Source organism: Erinaceus europaeus, chromosome 23 (assembly GCF_950295315.1).
Source record: "Erinaceus europaeus chromosome 23, mEriEur2.1, whole genome shotgun sequence".
NCBI classification, from domain to species: domain Eukaryota; kingdom Metazoa; phylum Chordata; class Mammalia; order Eulipotyphla; family Erinaceidae; genus Erinaceus; species Erinaceus europaeus.
The window spans coordinates 998,427-1,021,500 of NC_080184.1; the positions used below are offsets into that span (position 1 = coordinate 998,427).

At 62.8% G+C, this 23,074-nt stretch overlaps 3 protein-coding genes across 8 annotated transcripts in view; 2 read left to right on the top strand and 1 right to left on the bottom strand.

Moving 5' to 3' along the window:
• Positions 1 to 6,398, top strand: part of TLE6 (TLE family member 6, subcortical maternal complex member) — a 36,758-nt gene extending 30,360 nt beyond the window's left edge. The window contains exons 13-21 of one of the 5 annotated variants that reach the window (XM_060181931.1): positions 2,464 to 2,589; positions 2,689 to 2,708; positions 3,032 to 3,069; positions 3,501 to 3,747; positions 3,956 to 4,206; positions 4,541 to 4,682; positions 5,723 to 5,873; positions 6,074 to 6,150; positions 6,279 to 6,398. In XM_060181931.1, coding sequence (XP_060037914.1) covers positions 2,464 to 2,589; positions 2,689 to 2,708; positions 3,032 to 3,069; positions 3,501 to 3,747; positions 3,956 to 4,206; positions 4,541 to 4,682; positions 5,723 to 5,873; positions 6,074 to 6,150; positions 6,279 to 6,383 — 1,157 coding nt within the window. In that variant the 3' untranslated portion in view covers positions 6,384 to 6,398. Of the gene's footprint in view, positions 1 to 2,463; positions 2,590 to 2,688; positions 2,709 to 3,031; positions 3,070 to 3,500; positions 3,748 to 3,955; positions 4,207 to 4,540; positions 4,683 to 5,722; positions 6,151 to 6,278 lie in introns of those variants that run through there. The other 4 variants (XM_060181933.1, XM_060181930.1, XM_060181934.1 and 1 more) reach the window with 4 other exon arrangements.
• The window catches only part of NCLN (nicalin), a 109,346-nt gene that overhangs the window by 23,055 nt on the left and 63,217 nt on the right, over positions 1 to 23,074 (top strand). The gene's annotated exons all lie outside the window — the stretch shown is intronic.
• TLE2 (TLE family member 2, transcriptional corepressor) lies at positions 6,685 to 21,465 on the bottom strand. 2 transcript variants are annotated; one of them, XM_060181966.1, is made up of 20 exons: positions 21,263 to 21,465; positions 20,349 to 20,434; positions 20,189 to 20,252; positions 19,818 to 19,934; positions 17,958 to 18,020; positions 17,596 to 17,670; positions 16,895 to 17,042; positions 15,284 to 15,300; positions 13,847 to 13,963; positions 13,598 to 13,651; positions 13,083 to 13,232; positions 12,348 to 12,486; positions 11,923 to 12,080; positions 11,334 to 11,410; positions 10,815 to 11,064; positions 9,987 to 10,234; positions 9,598 to 9,745; positions 8,123 to 8,273; positions 7,232 to 7,308; positions 6,685 to 7,086 (listed from the first exon to the last, which is right to left on the bottom strand). In XM_060181966.1, the coding sequence occupies exons 1-20, from the start codon at positions 21,284 to 21,286 to the stop codon at positions 6,979 to 6,981; spliced, it is 2,271 nt and encodes a 756-aa protein (XP_060037949.1). In that variant the 5' UTR covers positions 21,287 to 21,465; the 3' UTR covers positions 6,685 to 6,978. The 2 variants fall into 2 exon arrangements, with proteins under 2 accessions (XP_060037949.1, XP_060037950.1); XM_060181967.1 differs by having other exon boundaries at positions 6,686 to 7,086; positions 16,895 to 17,066; positions 19,818 to 19,862.

Below are 23,074 nucleotides of genomic sequence, written 5' to 3' on the forward strand. Positions count from 1 at the left end.
CCGCTGCGAAGCTTCCTTCCTGCAGGCGGGGATAGGGGGCTTGAACCCGGGTCCTTGTGCCTGGGGTGGGGGTGGGGGTGGGTCTCTGCCCCAGCGGGTCTCTCTCCCCCCCACCCCCAGGATGAACACCTTTGTGGACCACTTTGAAGCACTGGTGAGTTGGGGGGGTGTAGGGTGGACTAGGGAGAGGGACCCCCACCCTGCCCCACGTCCCAGCCCTGCCCCCGTTCTCAGATCCAGAAGGTTCTGCATGAACTCCAGGACTACCGCCACCAGGTGAGTCCCTGGGGGCCAGGGGCCTTGGGGGTCGGGGAGTGGACGTGGGGCCCAGTGGAGGGGGAGCTTTGGTGGGCTGTCTAGGCAGAGGGGCCTCCAGGGGACCAGTGCATCCCCCTCCCATAATTAACATTAATATTTTAAATCCTTATTTATTGGATAGACAGCCAGAAATCAAGAGGGAAGGGGAGATAGACGGACACAGAGACACACCTGTAGCCCTGCTTCACTACTCAGGAAGCTTCCCCCCTGCAGGCTGGGGAACTGGGGCTGGAACCTGGCTCCTTGTTCCTGGGGATGTGTGTGTGATGTGTGCAGGTTCTCCCTCCCCGTCGCAGTGCTGGGTCTAATTCTCAATCTTTTATTTTTCTAAATTTTTAAAAATTTTATTATTTTATTTATTCCCTTTTGTTGCCCTTTTTTTTTATTGTCGGATAGGACAGAGAGAAATGGAGAGAGGAGGGGAAGACAGAGAAGGGGAGAGAAAGACAGACACCTGCAACCTGCTTCACCGCCTGTGAAGTGACTCCCCTGCAGGTGGGGAGCCGGGGGCTCGAACCGGGATCCTTACTCTTTGCGCCACTTGTGCTTAACCCACTGCGCTACCGCCCGACTCCCATTCTCAATCTCTTGACTGCTTACTTTCCCCCCACTTGCCCACCCCCCCACTCGCCTGCTGGCCTACTGGCCTGCCCGCCAGAGCCTCCCCTGGGGAGCAGAAGGGAGCAGCCATGAAGTGTCAGTAAATTGTACTTCAACGAGGTGGAGAATTGGAGGAGGGCTCCCCAGGGGCGGTGGCAGTGCCTGAGGCTGGGAGGCAGCTTGGGCCCCTCCACAGGCCCCCAGAATGAGGGGGGCAGCTGCCAGCCACCCCCAGCCCTCCCCGCTAGCCCCCACAGAAAACGCTGGGGCCTACACCTGGTTTTGATTTTGTGTGTCTGTCTATTCACCTGACAGGCTCCCAGCAGCAGCTGGCGGGGGTCCCCCTGGTGCCAGAAATAGCTTTTACTTCTCAGGGCCAAGAGTTTTAGAGAGGCCACAGCACCAGAGCTGCTTCTGATGCCATGGCGTCCTCCGATGTGGTGCTGGGGCTCAGACCTAGTGGAGGAACGGCCGTTGTTTTCCCTTTATACCAGGGTTCGGGGTCTGGGGCTCCATGGCGAGTGACTTTACTGTTCTGGTGGTCTCCTTTATTTTGTTTTATTTATTTATTTTTGCCTCCAGGGTTATTGCTGGGGCTCGGTGCCTGCACTACAAATCCACTGCTCCTGGAGGCCATATTTTCCCTTTTGTTGCCCTTGTTGTTTATTGCTGTTGTTGTTAAAATTATTGTTGTTGTTGGACAGGACAGAGAGAAATGGAGAGAGGAGGGGAAGACAGAGAGGGGGAGAGACCTGCAGACCTGCTTCACCGCCTGTGAAGCGACTCCCCTGCAGGTGGGGAGCCGGGGGCTCGAACCAGGATCCTTCTGCCGGTCCCTGCGCTTTGCGCCACGTGGGCTTAACCCGCTGCGCTATGCCCGGCCCCCAGTGATCCCTTCCTTTTCCTAATTTAGATTTGAGTTTGAAAGTGAGAAGGTGGGGAGAGGGAGATCGGAAGATGAGGCAGCCTCACCACTCACGAAGCTGCTCCCGTGGGTGGTGGTGATCGGGGCTCGAACCCTGGTCCTTGGCACCGCACTGGGCGGTGAATGTGTTGCACTGGCTGAGTCATCACCACGCTGCCTACACCAATGTTTACTCTCAGCCAGAGCCCTGCTCAGCTCTGGCTGATAGTGGTGCTGGGGCTTGAACCCAACCCGGGGCCTCAGAGCCTCAGGCAGGAGAGTCTGTTTGCAGGGCCCTGAGCTGCCTCCCTGGGGGAGCTGGCCGGGAGAGGGGGGTGCCACCAGCCTGTGACGCTAAATAAACAGCCCCCCGCCCTCCAGGCAAAGGGCTATATTCAGTCCCTGGGCACCTTCAGTGAAACCCAGAGCTTGAGACTCAGGACGGTAGGTTTTGGGGGACCCCAGCGGGAAGGAGAGGAAGCCCCTCCTGTCCCTCGAAGCCCTGGTGGTGACAGCCCCCCGGAGCCCCCCAGCTTCGCAGACTCAGGCCACCTACCTCCCCCAGCCTCAGGGGCCAGACTGCCTCTGTGAGGACGTTAAGGCCACCCGGCCATCGGCCTGGCAGCAGAATGCCAGCAGGGAGGACGGCGCCGCGCCCCACCTGCCCCCCACGGGCCCCAAACCCCCCCAGTTCTGGCAGGATGCTCTGATTCAGCAAGTGGCTCACACCAGCCTCGGGCAAGACCAGCACTGGCCAGGGGCCCTGAGTGAGTGTCGGTGTCTCCTTGGGGTGGGAAGGGGGACAGTCCAGCGTGGGGCCCGAAATCATCCCTCTGCCTCCCCTCACCCCTTCCTGCCCGTCACAGAGCCAGAAGAACCAGCCCTGGTAAGTGACCCGGGCGGCACCTGGAGGGGTGGGCTTCCAGGCTGTGAGCCCCCAGCCTGCGCCTCGCTGGACTGGCTCCTGGGTCACGTCCACCAGACAACCCACCAATCAGTGGCCAGGGCCCAGGGCCCCTTTACCCAATCAGGGCTTGATCTCGCCCCCAGGGATCAGGGGGAAAGGGGGTGACTGCTGACCCTGGGGGCTCAGGTGAGAGCGGACCTTGGTGGCACCCCCCAGACGCTGGGGGTGGGGCGGAGGGAGCTGTTGGGGTTCGGCTGTGACCTGTCCCCACACGTCCCCACCCCACCACCCCCCCCCAACAGGACCCTATCAGAAAGGACTACCCTTATCTGAACCCCATGTAAGTGACCCCTGCCCCCCCACCCGGCCCCCCGGCTCCAACAGCTAAAGGGGGCCCAGAGGTACAGGTGTCCTGTCCCAGTCACCATGGGACCTGTTGTCCTCACACAACATGGAAGGCAGGCAGCTTGAGTTCTTGCCATCACGCCCACCCCTCCTCATGCCCGGCCCTGGGTTCAGGTTTGGGGGGATGCCCACAGATGGTGGAGCTGCATGGCGACCATCCTAGTCTGAAGCCACTGGAGCCCACATGAAGGCCAGAGGGCTTTCTGGAAGAAGGGACAGAGTGGTTGGGGTCTTGAGGGGTGTGTAGGAGTTCGCTCTGCATCCTGGGCAGGTCCGAGTGAGACTCGGGTGAGAAGGCAGAAAGGACCCTCAATGGATGGGTGTGGGTGGAGGGGTAGGGACCCCAGGCCTGCCCTGCCCACCCAGATACTGGCACGCCAGCGACTTTGAGGACACGTGGGAACGGCGGGTGTGCCTGCCCTGGCAGTCGAAGAGGCGGGTGGTGCCGCAGAGCGTGGAGAGGGTGCGGGTCCTGCACCACGGGGGCCTGGTGCGTACCGTGGCCCTCAGCAGCTTCACACGCCACCTCTTCACCTGCGGCGGGGGCGTCAAGGTGTGGAACCTGGCCAGCCACCAGGGGAACATGTTCCCCGTCGCCCACCTCAGGGCACAGGTGAGGGGCGCTGGTGTGTGGGGCTCCCCGGGCAGCTGACCCCCGGGCAGGCCCCCTTCCCCCAGGCTCCCCCCAGGGCCCCCCCATCTCTCAGGCTCCCCCGTGACCCCCAGGTTCCCCCGGACCCTGGCCCACACCTGCCGCCCCCCGGACCCTCCCCCTCACCTGCCGCCCCCAGACCCTCCCCCTCACCTGCCGCCCCCTCCAGACCCCAGGTGGGAGCCTGCACTCCTGCCTGCTGTCCCCCGACAACTCCCTGCTGCTGGTGGGCGGGGACAGCCTGGCGGGCGTGAGCCTCTGGGACCTGAAGGCGTCCTGCCTGCACGAGTGCGCCCAGATGCCCTGCATCGGGCTCTCCAGCCAGGCCCTGGGTGTCTGCACCGAGAGGTGCCTGGTCCTTGCCAGCTTCTCCCAGGGCTCCGTGCGCGCCTGGGACCCCAGGACCCAGCAGGTGGTCAGGTGCGCAATTGGACTGAGTGGGGGGTGGGGGCAGGTGCTCCAGGACACCCGGGGGTGGGGGCAGGTGCATCCCAGGACTGAGCAGAGACAAGTGCTGTGTCCTAGGACTTCAGGGCCAGGCAGGGGCATCAGGTGCACCCCAAGACCAGGTGTGGGGTGTCAGGTTCACCCTGGGCCCTGGTGTTTGGGGGCCCAGCTGGGCCCGGGCATCTGGGGACTCTCTGCCTCCCCAGGCTTTTGAGTTTGTTGATTAATGAGAGAAGGAAGCCAAGTCTCACCGAACTGCTGGGATGGAACCCGGGGCCTCACGCCTGCCTCTCCCTCATCTACCCAGGGACCTCAGGGGGCCTCCCGACTCTGCCATGCGCCTGGCTGTCAAGGGACAGACAGTGTGGACCGGGGGCCTGGACTCCTGCCTCCGCTGCTGGGACCTCAGAGCCCCCAGCAAGCCCCAGGAGTTTGACTTTGAGTCTGAAGTGAGTCAAGAGGGGCACCTCCCACATCTCTGTGCCCCCCCGCCCCATCATGTTGGGATTGGAAGGGACCAATTTTTTAAAAATATTTTATTCCCTTTTGTTGCCCTTGTTTTTATTGTTATTATTGATGTCATTGTTGTTGGATAGGACAGAGAGAAATGGAGAGAGGAGGGGAAGACAGAGAGGGGGAGAGAAAGATAGACACCTGCAGACCTGCTTCACCGCCTGGGAAGCGACTCCCCTGCAGGTGGGGAGCTGGGGGTTCAAACCGGGATCCTTACGCCGGTCCTTGCGCTTTGCGCCACGTGCGCTTAACCTGTTGTGCTACTGCCCACCTCCCATAATTTCAGTTTTCTGTTACTTTTTTGGCCTCCAGGGTTATTGCTGGGCCTCAGTGCCTGCACCATGAATGCTCCTGGAGGCCATTTTCCCCCCTTTTGTTGCCCTTGTTGTTGTAGCCTTGTTGTGGTTTTCTGTTATTTTTAATTCGAGAGACTCAGGATGTGACTGGCTCACAAGGATTGAACCCACAGCTACGGGCTTGCAAACTTAGCTCTACTTTGAGTGGTTTCCCTGGTCTCGTTATTTATTTTTTTTTATTATCTTTATTTATTTGTTGAGTAGAGACAGCCAGAAATTGAGAGGGAACGGTTGGATAGGACAGAGAGAAATGGAGAGAGGAGGGGAAGACAGAGGTGGGTGAGAAAGACAGACACCTGCAGACCTGCTTCACCGCTCGTGAAGCTTTCCCCCTGCAGGTGGAGACCGGGGATTCGAACCTAGGTCCTTGTGCATTGTAACATGTGCGCTCAACCAGATGTGCCACTACTCGGCCCCAGTCTCTTTATTCTTGAGAGCAAGAGGGGGAAGACAAAGATCTATGAGAGAGAGAGAGAGAGAGAAACCCTAGCCCTGCTGCATCCCTGGAGCTCCCCATGGCGTTCATATGGGCCCTGCCCAGAGATGTCCAGGGGACCACGTGTCTGCCTGGGACGGGGGCTCCCTGTGGCCCTGACCAGGCCCTCCTGCTGGCGCTGCAGATCATGGGCCTGTGCCCCCACCCCTTGGAGAACCTGGTACTGGTGAGTACAGCCAACGGCCAGCAGTGGCTGCAGTCCACCGAGAATCTGGAGAGGCGGAGTGTGGCCTTCAAGGACGTTCTCATTGTGGACCTCAAGTTCTCGCCCCAGGGTGAGCAGGTGGGCGGGCCGGGCCCCCCATCCATGCCGGTCAGGCTGCCTGGCTGTTGGGGGCAGTGTTGCGACAGGCCGAGCGGGCTCCCTGGTCACCCCCAGCTGCCGAGCCCCCCAGTCCTCACTGTGCTCAGATGCCCCACCCGCAGGGCTGAGACCCACCCTTTCAGCTGTCACCCTCGCCCCTGTCGCCCCCAGGCCAGTGGTGGGTGAGCGTGGGCATGGACGACCTGGTCACCATGCACGGCATGCCCGAGGGCACCAGGGTGCTGCAGGTAGGGGTCACGGGGTCCCCTGAGAGCAAGGGCTGAGGGGTGACCTGGAGGCTGGGAGGGGGCGGAGATGCCGCATGGACCCCCAGCCCCCCAGCCCCCCAGCCCCAGGGCTCCCCGATTGTCCCCAGGTTCCCGAGCTGGCTTCTATCACGTGCTGTGACGTGTCCGAGAACAACCGGCTGTTGGCGACGGGGTCCCAGCAGCAGGCCACCGTGTACCAGCTCCGCTACTAGAGGCTGGGGGTCGGGGGTCTGGGAAAGAATAAAGCAGATGGAAAAGCAAGGCTCCGCACAAAACTGACGGACGGATCACAGGATGGGGGGGGGGGTAGAGTCTGCTGCTGGCAGCTGCGAGGCCAGGCCTCGAACCCAGGCCTGAGGCCTGAGACTACAGCGTTCTAACCACTGCGTCCCCTTCCTCCCGGGCTGCAGGATAAAAAGTATTGTCAATGCCAGTGGGACCTGGGGGCTTTGAACCCAGGTCCTTGTGCGCGATAACAGGTGCACTACTGCCCGCCCACCATATTTTATTCTGAAAACAAGACGTGAGGGGGAGAAGGGGGAAAGAGGGAGACACTCCAGCCCCACTCCACCATCTAAGCGGCTTGGCTTCCCCTGGTGCTGCCATGAGCTGGAGGGCTCGAACCCAGTGCCCTACGCTCGGCAAGGCCTGTGACCCCCGTCACCCCGCAGAGTGGCTAAGAGCCCCCCCTGAAAGACCACAGCGACTGTGAGAAACCATGTATTTCCCCCACGCCCCCCACCCGCGCCCACAGAGTAGGGGTCTCGGAGGGTGGGGGCTGCCCAGCGGTCAGGCGGGGTCCCGGCTTCAGTAAACCACTTCATACACGGTGGCCTTCTTGTCCCCGGAGCCAGTGACGATGTACTTGTTGTTCCCCGAAATGTCACAACTCAGCACCGAGGATGACTCCTTGGACTGGGGGTGTGGGTAGGGGGGTGAGACGGCAGGTAAGGGGAGGGGCCCGGCTCTGCCCGAGTCTGGTGCAGAGTGGACGGCCACTGGCCACCCCGTCGTCACCCCCCAGCAGCCAGGGGACACTTGGGGCCCCCGCCTTGGGTACCTGGAAGATGCTGGCCCCGTAAGGTGTCCTCCAGGCGTTGAGAAGGCTGTCCTTGCCTGTGCTTACGAACCACCGCCCTGGGAGGCGGAGAAGCTTCCAGAAGGCCTGCCCTTCCCTGTCCTCCTGTGGGGGCCACGAAGACACCCCCCACCGGAGAGCTGGGGCGCCCACCTCCCTCCGTGTTCCAGGTGGTGACAAGGCCAAGGAGAGGGTCCCCCCCAGCTTTGAAAAGGGGGGGGTGCTGTGGCCCGGGACACCTGGACAGCTAAGATCCAGGCTTGGCATTCCTGCCTTTGTGTGTCCTGGAGGAATGTGCTCTTTTCTCCATCTCCCTCTCCCTCGCCTGCTCCTGGCGGCTATTTTCTCCATTTTATTGGAGAGGACAGAAATTGAGAGGAGGAGGAGGAGGAGGAGACAGAGAGGGAGAAACAGACACCTGCAGACCTGCTTCACCGCTTGTGAAGCTTCCCCCCTGCAGGCGGGGAGTAGTGTCGAGGCTCGAACCCGGTTCCTCGCGCTTGATACTATGCGCTTTACCGGGCGCACCCCTGCCTGCCCCCCCCCCCCCCAGGAACGGGCCAGGTGGTGGTGCACCTGTTCCCATGAGCCAGGACCCGGGTTCAAGCCCCCGCTCCCCACCTGCAGGGGAAAAGCTTCGCGAGTGGGGAAGCAGGGCTGCTGGTGTCTGTCTCGCTCCCTCTCTATCTCCCCCCTCAATTTCTGGTGGTCTCTACCCAATAAAAAGAGGTTTTTAAAGAAGGAAGTCTCTAGCAAGAGTCGAAAGCAATGACCTAAGCAGAGCCTCCCTCTGGCTGAGGCTCTGCAGCGCCCCTCGGGTGGGTGGGTGTCAGCGGACCTACCATTTCAGAGTGTGTGCCCCCCCTTCCTCACCGCAGGAGGCGAACTTGAGGGACAGCACGCAGCTGTCATGCAGGTGCAGCTGGTACTTCTCGGGCTTGCGGACGTGCAGCACCTCCACATGGCTGCTCTCCAGCCCCACCGCCAGCCAGTCCTGGTTGGGGCAGTGGCCCAGCGAGAAGATCTGGGGGGACAGGGGCGGTGGGCTGCCCACACGATGCCCCGCGGAGAAGCCGTGACAGGAGCCCGACGTCCCTCCCTTCCGCACCCCAAAAAGGATTCTGGCCCAGACTGCCAGGACGCCAGCCCCACTGGGGCTTGGAACGTTTGGCTGGAGGAATCTTGTTTTCACACCGTCACTGTGTGTTTCTCACTGTCTCTCGTTAAAGCAAAAAATAAAATATTTCAACTGTGCAGGGCCCAGGCGCACCTGGTGGAGCGCACATGTTACCATACACAAGGCCCCGGTCCCCACCTGCAGTGGGGAAGCTTTGAGAGTGGTGAAGCGGGGCTGCAGGGGTCTCTCTCCCTCTGTTACCCACTTCCCTCTCAATTTCTGGCTGTCTCTATCCAAAAAATAAAGATAAAAAAATAAGACTGTGCATGTTCCAGGAGGTGGTGCAGTGGTTAACGCAGTGAACTCTCAAGCCAGAGGCCCCGAGTCCAATCCCTGGCAGCACACGGCCCACAGTGATGTCTGGTTCTCTCTCTCTTCCTATCTCATTTATAAAATCTTGTTGCCTCCAGGGTTATTGCTGGGGCTCGGTGCCTACACTATGAATCCATTGCTCCTGGAGGCCGTCTTCCCAATTTGTTGCCCTAGCCATTATTATTGTCACTGCTGGTGTTGTTGGATAAGACAGAGAGAAATTGAGAGAGAAGGGAGACAGAGAAGGGGAGAAAAAGACAGACACCTGCAGACCTGCTTCACCGCCTGTGAAGCCACTCCCCTGCAGGTGGGGAGCTGGGGGCTGGAACCGGGATCCTTACTCTGGTCCTTGCGCTTCGCGCCACGTGCGCTTAACCCGCTGCACTACTGCCCGACTCCCACTCATTAATAAAATCTTTTTTAAAAAAATGTTCAAGGCCCCGATTCAAGCCCCCAGCCCCCACCTGCAGGGGGAAAGCTTCATGAGTAGTGAAGCATGGCTGCAAGTGTCTCTCTTTTTAAAAATTTATTTCACTTTTTCTCTCTCCCTTTCTATCTCCCCCGCCCCACTTGATTTGTCTCCATCCAATCAATAAAATTAAAAAAAAAGTAAAAATAGATGACCTGGGGGTCTCAGCAGCCCTTGAGCTGAGCTGAACAAGGAATGAAGCAGCCCCTCTGGCCGGTGCTGGGAAGGCTGAGGGTGCTCTGGGCTGAGGGGGGGGGGATGAAGCAGCCCCTCCGGCCATGCTGGGAAGGCTGAGGGTGCTCTGGGCTGAGGGGGGGGAATGAAGCAGCCCCTCCGGCCATGCTGGGAAGGCTGAGGGTGCTCTGGGCTGAGCGCTCAGCGGGGCAGCACCTGGGAGCTGAAGTTGTGCTGCTGCAGCTGGCGGCCCTCCCGCAGGTCCCAGCAGCGGACCGTGTTGTCCAGGCCGCCCGTCCAGAGCTGGGTCCCGAAGTCAGAAATGTCAATACAGCTAGCCCCATCCGTGTGGCCCTGGAACTGCCTGGGTCGGGGGCCGGGATGGGTTAGCAGGCCAGGAGGGCTGGGGTCTGAGTTGGGGGAGCCCCACGGCCACCCATGGCCTGGTCCCGCAGGACCCTCGTCCCCCAGCCGCCCACCTAACCATGGCCGGGTTCCGCAGGACCCCCGTCCCCTGCCGCCCACCTGACCATGGCCGGGTTCTGCAGGACCCCCGGCCGCCCACCTGACCATGGCCTGGTTCTGCAGGACCCCCGGCCGCCCACCTGACCATGGCCTGGTTCTGCAGGTCCCACACGGCGATGTTGCCGTCGCTGCAGCAGGAGAAGCAGACCTTGGCGTCGGGACTGACGGCCAGCGCGTAGCAGGCGGGCGCCGACGAGGTCAGCTCCGCCTTGACGCGGGGCGTGGGCGCCGCCAGATCCCAGATGGACAGCGTGCTGGCCTCGCCACCCACGATCAGGCTGCGGCCGTCGGGGAGCAGTTTGCATGAGCGGATGTAGTTGTCCCGGTTCTAGGGGCCGCAGGGGTGCGGGAGGGCTTGGGGTCAATCCCCGGGCTGGCCTCCAAGAGTCCTGCCCTGCACCCGGAGCCCCAAGCCCAGTGTCCAAGGCCCCAGTGACTGGCGGGCCCGCCCCTTTGGCAGCCAAGCCTTGACTTGAGCCTTGGCTCCGCCCCTTCATCGGGCTCCGCCCTCAGTCATTCGAGAGGTGGCACCAGCACCCCGGCCCCGCCCCTGCCATAGGACCCACCCCAAGTCGGTCATTGGTCTGTATTGCCCCGCCCCCCGTCATAGGCTCCACCCCAAAGCAGTCATTGGTCTGTATTGCCCCGCCCCCCGTCATAGGCTCCACCCAAAGCGGTCATTGGTCTGTATTGCCCCGCCCCCTGCCATAGGACCCACCCCAAGGCGGTCATCAGTCTGTATTGGCCCCGCCCCTGTCATAGGCTCCACCCCAAGGCTGTCATCAGTCATATTGGCCCCGCCCCCTTCATAGGCTCCACCCCAAGGCGGTCATCAGTCTGTATTGGCCCCGCCCCCGTCATAGGCTCCACCCCAAGGCAGTCATCAGACTGTATTGCCCCGCCCTCACCAGGCAGTCGAGCTGTGCCACCGGAGTCTTGGCGCCGGGCTGACCCACGTCCCACACCTTGACGCAGCCCTTGCCGCCGGTGTAGACGTGCTGTGTGGAGCCGCTGATGGTGACGGCGCATACCACCTCGCCGTGGGCCAGCGTGTGCAGCTGCCGCGCCAGCCGGGGGATGCCCGTGCCCACCAGCGCGTCCGCGGGGAAGGGCACCGGCTGCATCTGCCCGTCGGCCGCCACGTGGAAGGAATAGGCGCTGGGGGCGGGGACGGCGTGACCCGGGTCAGGGGGCAGTGTGGGCAGGGGTCAGGGGATGGAATGACCCGGGTCAAGGGACAGTGTGACCTGGGCGTGACCAGGGGCAGCGTGACCTGGGGACAGCGTGTGACACGGACAGTGAGTGTGGTGGAGACAGCGGGAGGCACAGCAGGAGAGCCACCCAGCCCAGGCCACGTGAGCTAAACTCGCTCCCAGCAGGGCCAGGGTCCCCGGGCACAGTGGGGGCACACAGCAGCAGACACTCACGGCTTTCCCCCGGGGACGGTGGGCAGGGCGGAAGAGATGGAGGACCCTCGCAGGTGCGGATGGGACTCGAAGGCCATCTGCAGAACGCCAGAGGGGACATGGTGTCCGGCAGACTGGGGGCCCCTGGCTTGGCTTTGTCGATAAAGTTTTATCGACACACAGCCAGGCTTTGGCCCCTGGCTGCGCTTTGTGGATAAAGCTTTATTAGCACGCCAGCTCACTCAGTCCGACTGCGGTTTGGGGGCTGCGGTTTTGGGCTGCCGAGGGGTCAGCAGACCTCTTTCCTAGCTGGCCCTCGACAGAAAGTGCGGCCTGATTGCTTCCGCAGGACCCTAGCAGGATGCACTCAGTCTGGCTGGAGGAGAGTTCCGATGACCCAGGCAGTCCCTCCGTCCCTCCCACCAGCCCGGGTGCAAATCTGCACTGAGCTTGTGGGCCGCTGGGACCCTCAGACCCTCTTCCTGCAGACACTCACCAAGCCCCGGGACTCCCTTCCCGGCCCTCTGCATGCCACCAAGACCAGCCTGTCCTCCTGCCCACCCTGGGCCCGGCCCCCTGGCCCCTGCCCCTCCAGTCGCACCAGACTCACCATCGGGGGGGAACGTCTATGCACCGTGGGGCTGCTGGGCTGAGGAGACAGGTGCAGGCTGACGTAAGAGCTGGGCACAGAGAGGTCCCCGTTGAGGGCGCTGTGGGTGGCCAGGCTGAAGGAGGTGGTGAAGGGTAGGGCCAGGGGGCTCCGCAGGGCTGAGGGGGTAGAGGTAGAGACACCGCAGACACCTCGAACCTGGGTCCTGACCCTCTGTGTCTCGGGGGACTCCCTGTGACCGACCGGCCTGCTTTCTGCGACTCCTATTCCCGCTTCAAAGCCCAGCCACAATGCCACCCCCCACCCCCCACGCCACTGGCAGGAGGCTCTGGAAGATCCCTCCCTGCCTTCTGGGGACCCGGCCACCATGACCTGGGTTCAGATCCCCCCCCCTCGGGAAACTGAGGCTCAGAGGGCGGCCTCACCGATGTTGTCAGTGGAGGGTGCAGGCTTGGTGACCAGCGGGTGGAGGTGGCCAGAGGAGCTGGGCCCGGGGGTGGACGCGTCTTCGGGGGGTGATGAATCACAGGACTTGGGGGCCGGGGTCCCGGTGGGGGCGTCCCCCTGCGGTGGTGGGCAGACAGGTCAGGGTCCCGCTGTGCCGCCCTGAGCACCTGCGCACCGACCACCTGCAGGGGCTCAGCCAGGTCGGGAGGGTCCCTGGCGTCCAGGTGCCACAGGGCCTCTGCTTTTCTTCTCCCGTCTCTGGCTCTGGCTCTGGCTCTGGCTGGTGTTCACCATGTGTGTGCACTGATTCACACCAGAGACAGAGAGGTGGGGGAGGGCAGACAGGGAGGGAGGGAGACACCTGCGGCCCAGCCCCAGCACGCGCGAGGCTCCCCCCGCAGGTGGGGAGCGGGGGCTCGAACCGGGTCTTGGCATATGTTAGTGTGCCTGCTCTGCCACTTAAATATTTGATTTACAAGAACAGATCATCAGTAAGAACGAGCAGCAGAGCCTGCCTCTGGCACCTGCAGGGTTTGAGAGTCCTGGACTTACCCCTGCACCCCAACCTGGGTCTCCCACAAATAATCTTTTTAATAAAAAATCAGGAGCGAAACCCTAGCTCTCTGCACACCCAGGGGCTAAGAGGTCATGAGGGCGGTTTCCAGGACCCCCACCCCATGAACAAAGGCAGTTTCCAGGCCCCCCCCCCTTACCAGGCCGAGCCCCTTGGCTCTGGGCAGTGGGGAGCCAAGGCTGGAGGCCAGGGAGGCCGGGCTGTCTGCCAGGTCCCGCCGGGCAGGGGCGCAGAGGGCAGGCTTCCCACAAGGGGTTCCGACGGGGCTGGGGGGTTCTGAGGGCTGGTCCTGGGTTCCGGGAGGTGGCGTGGCAGGAGAGGAAGGAAGCCTCTGTGTGTGGGGGGGGTCACCCACCAGGGGTCACCTACCCGGACCTGTAATCTGACCTCTGACCCACCTTGGAACAGTCACCGGAAAACGAAAGGAGTGTCCCTGCCTCAGTTTACCTGCCTGTGAAATGGAGGTGGTGATGGGGGGGCGCAGGGAGGCTGTTACTCTCTCTCTTCTGACTGGACAGAAAGCGAGGCCGGGGGAAGGGGCTACCACACCCCCAAAGTCACAGAAATGGAGCTTGAAGCCAGCTGGCCTCCCCTGCCCCCCAGGCCCCCGGCTGGCGAGGGAGACTGAGACCCCCATTCCGGCAGGCCCCTCACCTCATCCACCACCAGGTTATACTTGTCCTCATCACTCTTGTCCTCCTCACTCTCCTGGGGACAGAAGTAGAGTCCGCCAGGGTCAGGGCTGGCGACCGTCCCGAGGTCACCTGGCAGCCCCGCTGCTCACGGGCGGGCATAGGGGGCTCCAGTCCCCAGGTCTGAACCGCGTCTCTGGAGTCCCCTTGGCCCCATCATGCCCCACCACAGGGCCACCAGACCCACCTCCATCCCTGGGTCCCCACTCACGTAAGGGCCAGGCAGCTCCTTCTCGTCCACCTTCGGCTTCCCGCCGCAGGGGCCCCCGGGGGGGCAGCTCCCCTCCACCAGGCTCCCGGGGGGTGAGGGGGACACGCTCTGTGAGCCCTGTGGGCGGGGGTCATTCAGGCCCCCCGGGTGGGAGTGAGTGGGGCCTCTGGTCTCAACAAACGCTGACCACAGGAAGCTAAGGCACAGGTGCCCTCCCCCGGCAGGGCCAGAATTGGGGGACACCCAGCACTGCCCCGGGAGCCCCCTGAGAAAGATGCTTTGCCCCCCAGCTGGGGTGGGTGCAGTGGTCAGAGCACCTGGCTCTCAGGCCCAAGGCTCCAGGTTCCAGCCCCAGCAGTGCAGGTGCCAGAGGGAGGCTCTGCCCACCCGCCCCCATAAATAACTAAGCAAATCCATCTTTAAAAAAATGAAAATACGGAGTCGGGCTGTAGCGCAGCGGGTTAAACACACGTGACGCAAAGCCCAAGGACCGGCGTAAGGATCCCGGTTCGAGCCCCCGGCTCCCCACCTGCAGGGGAGTCGCTTCACAGGCGGTGAAGCAGGTCTGCAGGTGTCTGTCTTTCTCTCCTCCTCTCTGTCTTCCCCTCCTCTCTCCATGTCTCTCTGTCCTATCCAACAACGACAACAACAATAATAACTACAACAATAAAACAACAAGGGCAACAATAAGGGAATAAATAAATAAAATAAATATTTTAAAAAAATGAAAATACGGAGTCGGGCAGTAGCGCAGCGGGTTAAACACACGTGACGCAAAGCCCAAGGACCGGCGTAAGGATCCCGGTTCAAGCCCCAGCTCCCCACCTGAAGCAGGTCTGCAGGTGTCTGTCTTTCTCTCCCCCTCTCTGTCTTCCCTCCTCTCTCCATTTCTCTCTGTCCTATCCAACAATGACAACATCAATAACAACAACTACAACAATAAAAACCAAGGGCAACAGAAGGGAAAATAAATAAATAGATCTTTAAAAAAAATTTTAATGGGGTGGAGGGAGAGTCATCCCCGGATGGCAGAGAACTCACTGGGACAAGAATGAAGAAATGGGCTAGGGGGAGACAGCATCATGGTTCTGCAAACAGACTCTCATGCCTGAGGCTCCAAAGTCCCAGGTTCAATGCCCCACACCACCATAAACCAGAGCTGAGCAGGGCTCTGGTGTTTCTCTCTGTGTCTCTCTCTGTCTGCATCTCTCTCAAAAATAAATAAAATATTAATAATAATAAAAAAAAGAAATGGACCCCCGGCCTGCAGACAGCTCCCAAGCACAGAGCTAGTGGGTGGTTCTCATATATGGGGGAGGCACTTGGGAATGGGATGGGGTCTCCTTTTGGGGGACCCGTTCCTCTCAAAACACAGGGTTCCCCACAATAGCTGACCGGGAGGACCCCACCCCAGGGAGGACGGGTCTCTGCACTCACCCTGCTCGGAGCTCGATCTGCCAGTGGATTGGAGGGGGGGGCGAGGGCAGAGACAGAGAGACACAGAGAGGAGAGGGGTGAGGGAGGGAGGGCACAGCCCTGCTGTGCGCTGACCCACTCTGTACCCCGAGCCCGGGTCAGCCCCTAAGACCTGGGGTCAGAGCCCTAAATACCACAGTCAACACCCGCATTCCTGGGCTAGCCCCCTAGAATGCCCAGAGAAGTGAGTAACCACAGGGGAGCAGATCCCAGAGGAGAAACCACAGTTCTCCACTGCCCCAACACCCTCCAGAAGCCCACTGCACCCCAGGCCCCAGCTGCACCCCAGATCCCAACCCCGAGCTGTAGCTCCAGCTCACCGAAGACCCTCAGCTCACCCCAGACACCCAGCTCACCCTATATCCTCACACACTCCAGACCCCTCTGCTCACCCCAGAACCCTCAGCTCACCCCAGACCCCCAGCTCACCCCAGACCCCCAGCTCACCGCAGACCCTTAGCTCACCCCAGACCCCAAGCTCACCCCAGACCCCCAGCTCACCCCAGACCCCCAGCTCACCCCAGAACCCTCAGCTCACCCTAGACCCCGAGCACACCCCAGACCCCCAGCTCACCCCAGACCCCCAGCTCACCCCAGACCCCTCAGCTCACCCCAGAGCCCTCAGCTCACCCTAGACCCCGAGCACACCCCAGACCCCCAGCTCACCCCAGAACCCTCAGCTCACCCCAGACCCCCAGCTCACCCCAGACCCCTCAGCTCACCCCAGAACCCTCAGCTCAACCCAGACCCCCAGCTCACCCCAGACCCCCAGCTCACCCCAGACCCCCAGCTCTCCGCAGACCCTTAGCTCACCCCAGACCCCAAGCTCACCCCAGACCCCCAGCTCAACCCTGACCCCCAGCTCACCCCAGACCCTCAGCTCACCCCATACCCCCAGCTCACCCCATACCCCCAGCTCAATCAACACCCCTCAGCTCACCTCAGACACCTCAGCTCACCCCAGAACCCCAGCTCACCCCAGACCCCAGCTCTCCGCAGACCCTTAGCTCTCCGCAGACCCTTAGCTCACCCCAGACCCTCAGCTCACTCCATACCCCCAGCTCACCCCACACCCCTCAGCTCACCCCAGACACCTCAGCTCACCCCAGACCCCCAGCTCACCCCAGACCCCCAGCTCACCGCAGACCCCCAGCTCACCCCAGACCCCCACCTCACCCCAGACCCCCAGCTCACCGCAGACCCCCACCTCACCCCAGACCCCAAGCTCACCCCAGAACCCTCAGCTCACCCCAGACCCCCAGCTCACCCCAGACCCTCAGCTCACCCCAGACCCTTAGCTCACCCCAGACCCCCAGCTCACCGCAGACCCTTAGCTCACCCCAGACCCCAAGCTCACCCCAGACCCCCAGCTCAACCCAGACCCCCAGCTCACCCCAGACCCCTCAGCTCACCCCAGAGCCCTCAGCTCAACCCAAACAACCCAGCTCACCCCAGACCCTCAGCTCACCCCAGACCCCCAGTTCACCCCAGACCCTCAGCTCACCCCAGACCACCAGCTCACCCCAGACCCCCAGCTCACAGCGGCAGCCCCCCTCTCCGGCTCCCGCTCACCTCGGGGCCCCTCGGCCTCCAGGGTGCCCCGCTCCTCCTTGGCGGTGCTCAGCTGGGCCTGGGCGGCCAGGGCCCCTGACAAGGCCAGCAGCCCCGGGGTGGCCCCCCCCAGACCGGCTGGCCGTGGGGCGAGGGGCAGGGGGGGCGCCTGGTGGGGCAGCGGAAGTGGCTGCTGTGGGAGGGGCAGTGGGCAGGGGGCACAGCGGGAGGGGGCATGGGGGGCAGTGGGCAGGGGGCACAGCGGGAGGGGGCTTTGGGGGCAGTGGGCAGGGGGCACAGCAGGAGGGGGCATGGGGGCAGTGAGCAGGGGGCACAGCGGGAGGGGGCTTTGGGGGCAGTGGGCAGGGGGCACAGCGGGAGGGGGGATGGGGGGCAGTGGGCAGGGGGCACAGCGGGAGGGGGGATGGGGGGCAGTGGGCAGGGGGCACAGCGGGAGGGGGCATGAGGGGCAGTGGGCAGGGGGCACAGCAGCGGGAGGGGGCTTTGGGGGCAGTGGGCAGGGGGCACAGCGGGAGGGGGCTTTGGGGGCAGTGGGCAGGGGGCACAGGTGGAGGGGCAGGGCAGCAGGGGGGCACCCAGAGGAGAACCAGCCACCGCAGGGGTGGAGTCAGGGACCCCTGGGGGTGAGTGGGGAGTCAGGGTGCCCACATGGGGCCCACATGCAGCAGCTGTCAGCCCAGCGGACCCCGAGAAGGACTCACCCCGATGAGGGCGCTCAGCTCCCCGGCTGTCACCTGCTTGGCCCGCTCCACAGCCTGCAGAACCTGCTGCTGGTGCTGGGGCGGCAGGGCCCCATGGGGTTTTAACAGACATCGGCCCCCCACCCCACTCAGATAGAGAGAAGCTGGGGGGACAGTGCAGGGGGTCTGCGGACAGGGTTGGGGTTCAAGCCCCAGCACCACCGCCACCAGAGCTGCGCAGGGCTCTGGGGGAATAATAACAACAACAACAACAACAACAAGCACAGCGCGGCCCCAGGGCTCCACCACCACCATCCCAGACCCTTCGGGCCCCGGGCCCCGGCCCCCCAGCCCCTGCAGGGCCCCCCCGGCCCCCAGCCCACCTCCTGGGTGAGGAAGGGGACGATCTGGGCGCAGATACCACTCAGCCTCTTCACAATCTCCGCCTGGGGGAAGGGGGTGAGCAGAGGCCCTAAGCTTTGCAAAACTGGGGTTCTCCCCTCTCCCCTCAGTAAGTCAGATACAGCGAGAGAAAGAAAAGACAAAAAGAACATTAAAGGGAAGAGAAAGACACTTGGGGTTCGCCAGGGACCCCTAAGTTTCGGCCACCTCCCTGAGCCCCTGAACCCAGGATTCCAAGTCCTGGGGGAGGGGGAGATTTTTGTCCAGTTTCTGGCCTACTTTGCCCAGTGTGAGGACCCAGGTTCGAGCCCCCAGCACCTCCTGGGAGTACTGTGCACACCAAGTGCTGTCCCCTCTCTCTCTCTCTCTCTCTCTCTCTCTGTTTGTGTTTTTTTTACACCACAGCACTGTTCAGCTCTGGCTTATGGAGGTGCAGAGGATTGATCCTGGGACTTTGGAGCCTCAGGCATGAGAGTCTCTTGGCACAACCATTATGCTATGTACCCCTGCCCTGTCCTCTCTGTTTTTATCTTACCTTTAACTATTTATTTGCACCTAGCTGACCTTTACGGAGAGAGAGAGAGTGGAGACCCCAGCCCCCAAGCTTCCTCCTCCAGTGTGGTGGGGTCAGGGCTCGAACCCAGGTCCCGCCCAGGTCAAAGCAGTGTTCAGGGGAGCTATTAAATTAAATAGCTTGCTCTCTTAAATTAAAAAAGAAAAGGGGGGGGGGAGGCAGAGAGGGAGGGAGGAAGGGTTCCTGTTCCTGTGAAAGTAAGGGAGGCCCAGGAGACAGCAGGAGGGCTCTGCAGAGACTCTCCCGCCGGAGGCGCCGAGGTCCCGGGTTCAACTCTCAGCACCACCGTCAGCCGGAGCTCAGTAGAGCTCTGGTTCAAGAAAAATAAAACCCTTATAATTTGGGGTCTCCTACCCAGCCATCTGTGTGAAAAAAAAATGGAAAAGGGAAAAAAGAAGAGGAGGAGAGGGAAAAAAAAATGGAAAAGAGGTAACTGAAAAATAAAAGTAAGGGGCCGGGCGGTGGTGCACCTGGTGAAGCCCACATGTTACAGTGCACAAGGACCTGGGTTCAAGCCCCCGTCCCCACTGGCGGGGGGCGTTTCCTGAGTGGTGAAGCAGGGCTGCAGGGGGTCTCTCTGTCTCTCTACCTCCTCCTCTCCTCTCAACTTCTATGTCTCTATCCAATAATACATAAAATAAATATTTCGTGGTCTGGGAGGTGGCGCAGTGGGTAAAGCATTGGACTTTCAAGCATGAGGTCCTGAGTTCAATCCCTGGCAGCACATGGACCAGAGTGATGTCTGGTTCTCTCTCTCTCCTTCTATCTTTCTCATTAATAAAATCTTTAAAAAAATAAATATTCCCCAAATAAATAATACAATAAAATAAATCAAATGCCCAATTGTCTACAAGAAGAGAGAAATAAAATGAGACCAGCCTGTGTTTCGTGAGTGTCCAGGGCTTCTGTCCACAACAGCAGGACCCAGCCAGGCACCCAGGGGCCTCACCCAGTGGGTCTGTTTCATGCCAGCTGAGAATCTCCAGACACCCCAGCACCCTGGCCTGCCCCCCCCTCTATTTCCTACCCAGTGGGAAGTCAGAGAGAGGGAGACAAAGATAAGCTACAGCATTAGAGCTTCCCCCGGTTCCAAGGACTCTCCCATGTGGTGCCTGGGTCTGAGCTCACAGCTAACCCCTGATTTCTCCATGGCTAGAATGGCAGGCTCAGTAACCTCCCCACAAACTAGGAATCATCCTTTCACGAGAGTCCAGCCCCCCACTCCACAGGTGGCACCCAGGCGTGTCCCTGCCCCCCCACCCCTCACCTGCTTGTGCATCTCGATGTTGAGCCCGTAGGACATCTCATAGTACTGCGGGAGAGAGACCCGGAAGGTCCACAGCCCTCTGGGGGCTGGCCCGGCTCTGGGGGGACACTGGCTACTCTGCGAGTGTCCCCACTCAGAGGAGGGGAATCACAGTGGAACCAGAGCCCCCCTAAGTCCTCAGGGGAGGCAAACGGGTGCCCCCTGCATAGGCTCCAGGGAGGTGGGGTCCCTGCTGCCCTGGGCAGTGAGCACTCAGGACCCCCAGCACCCCCTCAACACCCCTCAGCATCCCCAGCACCCCCAGATCCCCCAAGACCCCTGGGACCCCGCATGCCCCCAGGTTCCGCCCGCACCCCGGGGTGGTCGCTCACCATGACATAATGTCTCTGCATGTCCGTCTTCTCGCTGGCCAACTTCTCACATTCCAGCTTGAGGCTGGGCACAGAGCACAGGCCGTGGGACCCCCGCCCCGGTGGACCAGCCGCCCCCCTCCCCCCCGGGCAGGTGTGCAGTGCCGCGCCCGGGGCGCACCTGTGGTACTGCGCCTGCAGGAACTGGAACTCGTCCTTGATGCGGTCGCAGATCTCCAGCACTGAGAACTTGAAAGGCTGCCCCGCCTGCAGGGGACTGGGCCGGTGAGCGGCGCCATGTGCAGGGACCCCCACCCAGACCCCAGTGCAGGGACCCCCACCCCGACCCCAGTGCAGTGCCCCCCACCCAGACCCCAGTGCAGGGACCCCCACCCAGACCCCAGTGCAGGGACCCCCACCCAGACCCCAGTGCAGTGCCCCTCACCCAGACCCCAGTGCAGGGACCCCCACCCAGACCCCAGTGCAGGGACCCCCACCCCGACCCCAGTGCAGTGCCCCCCACCCAGACCCCAGTGCAGGGACCCCCACCCAGACCCCAGTGCAGGGACCCCCACCCAGACCCCAGTGCAGGGACCCCCACCCAGACCCCAGTGCAGGGACCCCCACCCCGACCCCAGTGCAGTGCCCCCCACCCAGACCCCAGTGCAGGGACCCCCACCCAGACCCCAGTGCAGGGACCCCCACCCCGACCCCAGTGCAGGGACCCCCACCCCGACCCCAGTGCAGGGACCCCCCCCACCCGGACCCTAGTGCAGGGACCCCCCCACCCCGGCCCCATTCCCCAGGGACCCCCACCCGGCCCCAGTGCAGGGACCCCCACCCCGACCCCAGTGCAGGGACCTCCCCCACCCGGACCCTAGTGCAGGGACCCCCCCACCCCGGCCCCATTCCCCAGGGACCCCCACCCGGCCCCAGTGCAGGGACCCCCACCCCGACCCCAGTGCAGGGACCCCCCCCACCCGGACCCTAGTGCAGGGACCCCCACCCGGCCCCAGTGCAGGGATCCCCACCCCGACCCCATTCCGCAGGGAGCCCCTCCCCCCGACCCGGACCCCGTCCTCCTTCCGTGCTCACCGGGTGCCGGCCCTGGGGGTACATCCTGGCGGAGGAGAGGGGCGCCCCCCGCCCGCACCCCCAACCCGGAGCCGCGAGAGGGGCGGGAGAGGGGCCGGGGCGCAGGGGAGGGCGCGGCGGGGAGCCCCGAGTCCTGCCCCCACGGCGCGGGTCCGAGAGCGGGGTGCGGGGTGCGGGGTACAGGGTGCGGGGTGCGGGGCGGAGACACCCCGGCTCCCCCGCCCCGCCCCCTCCCCCTCCGGCGGGACTCGCCCCGAGCGCGGGCTCAGCGCCTTAAGGTGGCGCCGCCCCGCCCCCACCGCGCCCCGGGAACGCCCACCGCGCGCACCCCGGGACCAAGCACCCCGGCCCCCGGGAACGCGCTCCCCGTGCACCCCGGGACCCCGGGAACGACCACCCAGGCCCCCCCTGGGAACGCCCGCCCCGTGCATCCCGACCCCAGGAACGCCCACTTCCAGCACCCCGTACCCCCCGCCCCCGAACACGCAGCTCCTGGAACCCCGCTGCACCCCCCTCGTGCACCCATTGGACCCCCCACAGCCCCCCGGAATGCCCACACCCGTGAACCCCCTGGATACCCCCGGGAGAGCCCACGCATTGCACCCCTTCACCCACTCATCCCTGCACCCCCTGAACGCCCCCGACCCCCATGGAACCCCGCCCCTGCGCCCCCACTGCACCCACTGAGACCCCCCCACAGCCCCCGGAACACCCACCCCGCGCACCCGCCTATCCCTGCACCCCTACAGCCCTGGAGCCGCCCCCAGCCCCCCTTAACAGCCTTTCCCCGGGCACCCCCAGGGGACCCTGTGCACCCCCAGATCCACAGGGCCTTCCAGCCGGGCGGGGGTGGGGGACCCTTCCCCGTGCGCCCCTCCTGGCTCCCCCAAGGCCCCCAGCCCCACAGCCCGCAGGCCCCGCCGAGCCTCCCCCCTGCTTTCCCTGGCCCCCCCTCAAACACCAGGACCCCCCAGACCTAGTTGTGTACTTGGAGAAGTCACTTATGGGGAGGAAGGGGGGCCGGGACCCCCATGTCCCTCCCCCACAGGAGACAGAGCCCACCACTACTGGGGTCAGCCCCCCCGGGTCACCACGCTGGACCCCCACCTCACTCTCTGCATCTTGGTCTCCTCTGTGAGAGGACAAGGGTCCCTCCCCGGAAAGCAAAGAGCCCAGAGGTGGAGCACAGGCTTTGCAGGCTGGGGTCCCTCCCGGGTTCCAGCCAGAATGGGGCTCTGCTTCTCTCCAAAGTGATTCACTAAAAAGAAAGGGGGCAGGGGTAAATAGCATCATGGTTCTGCAAAGAGACTCTCCTGCCTGAGGCTTCAAAGTCCCAGGTTCAATCCCCCCCACACACCCACCATAAGCCAGGGCTGAGCAGGGCTCTGGGAAAAATAAATAAATAAGAGAGAGAGTATGCACTAAGGAGCCCCTTCTCTGAACCAGAGAGCACTGCACCTATGCATTGGGGTGTCTGCCCAGGTTCTAGCCCGGACACCACTTGTGAGGTGCCTTGGCACCAGGGGAAGCTCCAGGGCTGTCGCTGGTCTGCCTCCCTCTGAACAGACACCATGGCCCAGAGCAGTGGGATTCGTCTTGATGGTGCAGAATAAAGAAATCCAACGACCCAGTCATTCCAGAGGCTGTGAGACAGCTCACACGAGCAGAGCAAACACCTTACTGTGTGAGGCCCTGAATCTGAGCCCCAGCACCACATGGGAGCACCATGGATGCACCGGGGGAAGCTCCATAGATGGTGGAGTCACTCTGCTCTCAGTAAATAGGTGAATATGGACAAAGGGATAGGGAGGC

Coding starts and splice junctions, on each gene's coding strand:
- TLE2 (XM_060181966.1), bottom strand. CDS start 21,286: ATGTACCCCCAGGGCCGGCACCCG. Junction 20,435..21,262: donor ACCCCCAGGGCCGGCACCCG/GTGAGCACGGAA, acceptor AGTCCCCTGCAG/GCGGGGCAGCCTTTCAAGTT. Junction 8,274..9,597: donor AGCACAACTTCAGCTCCCAG/GTGCTGCCCCGC, acceptor CTGTCCCCCCAG/ATCTTCTCGCTGGGCCACTG.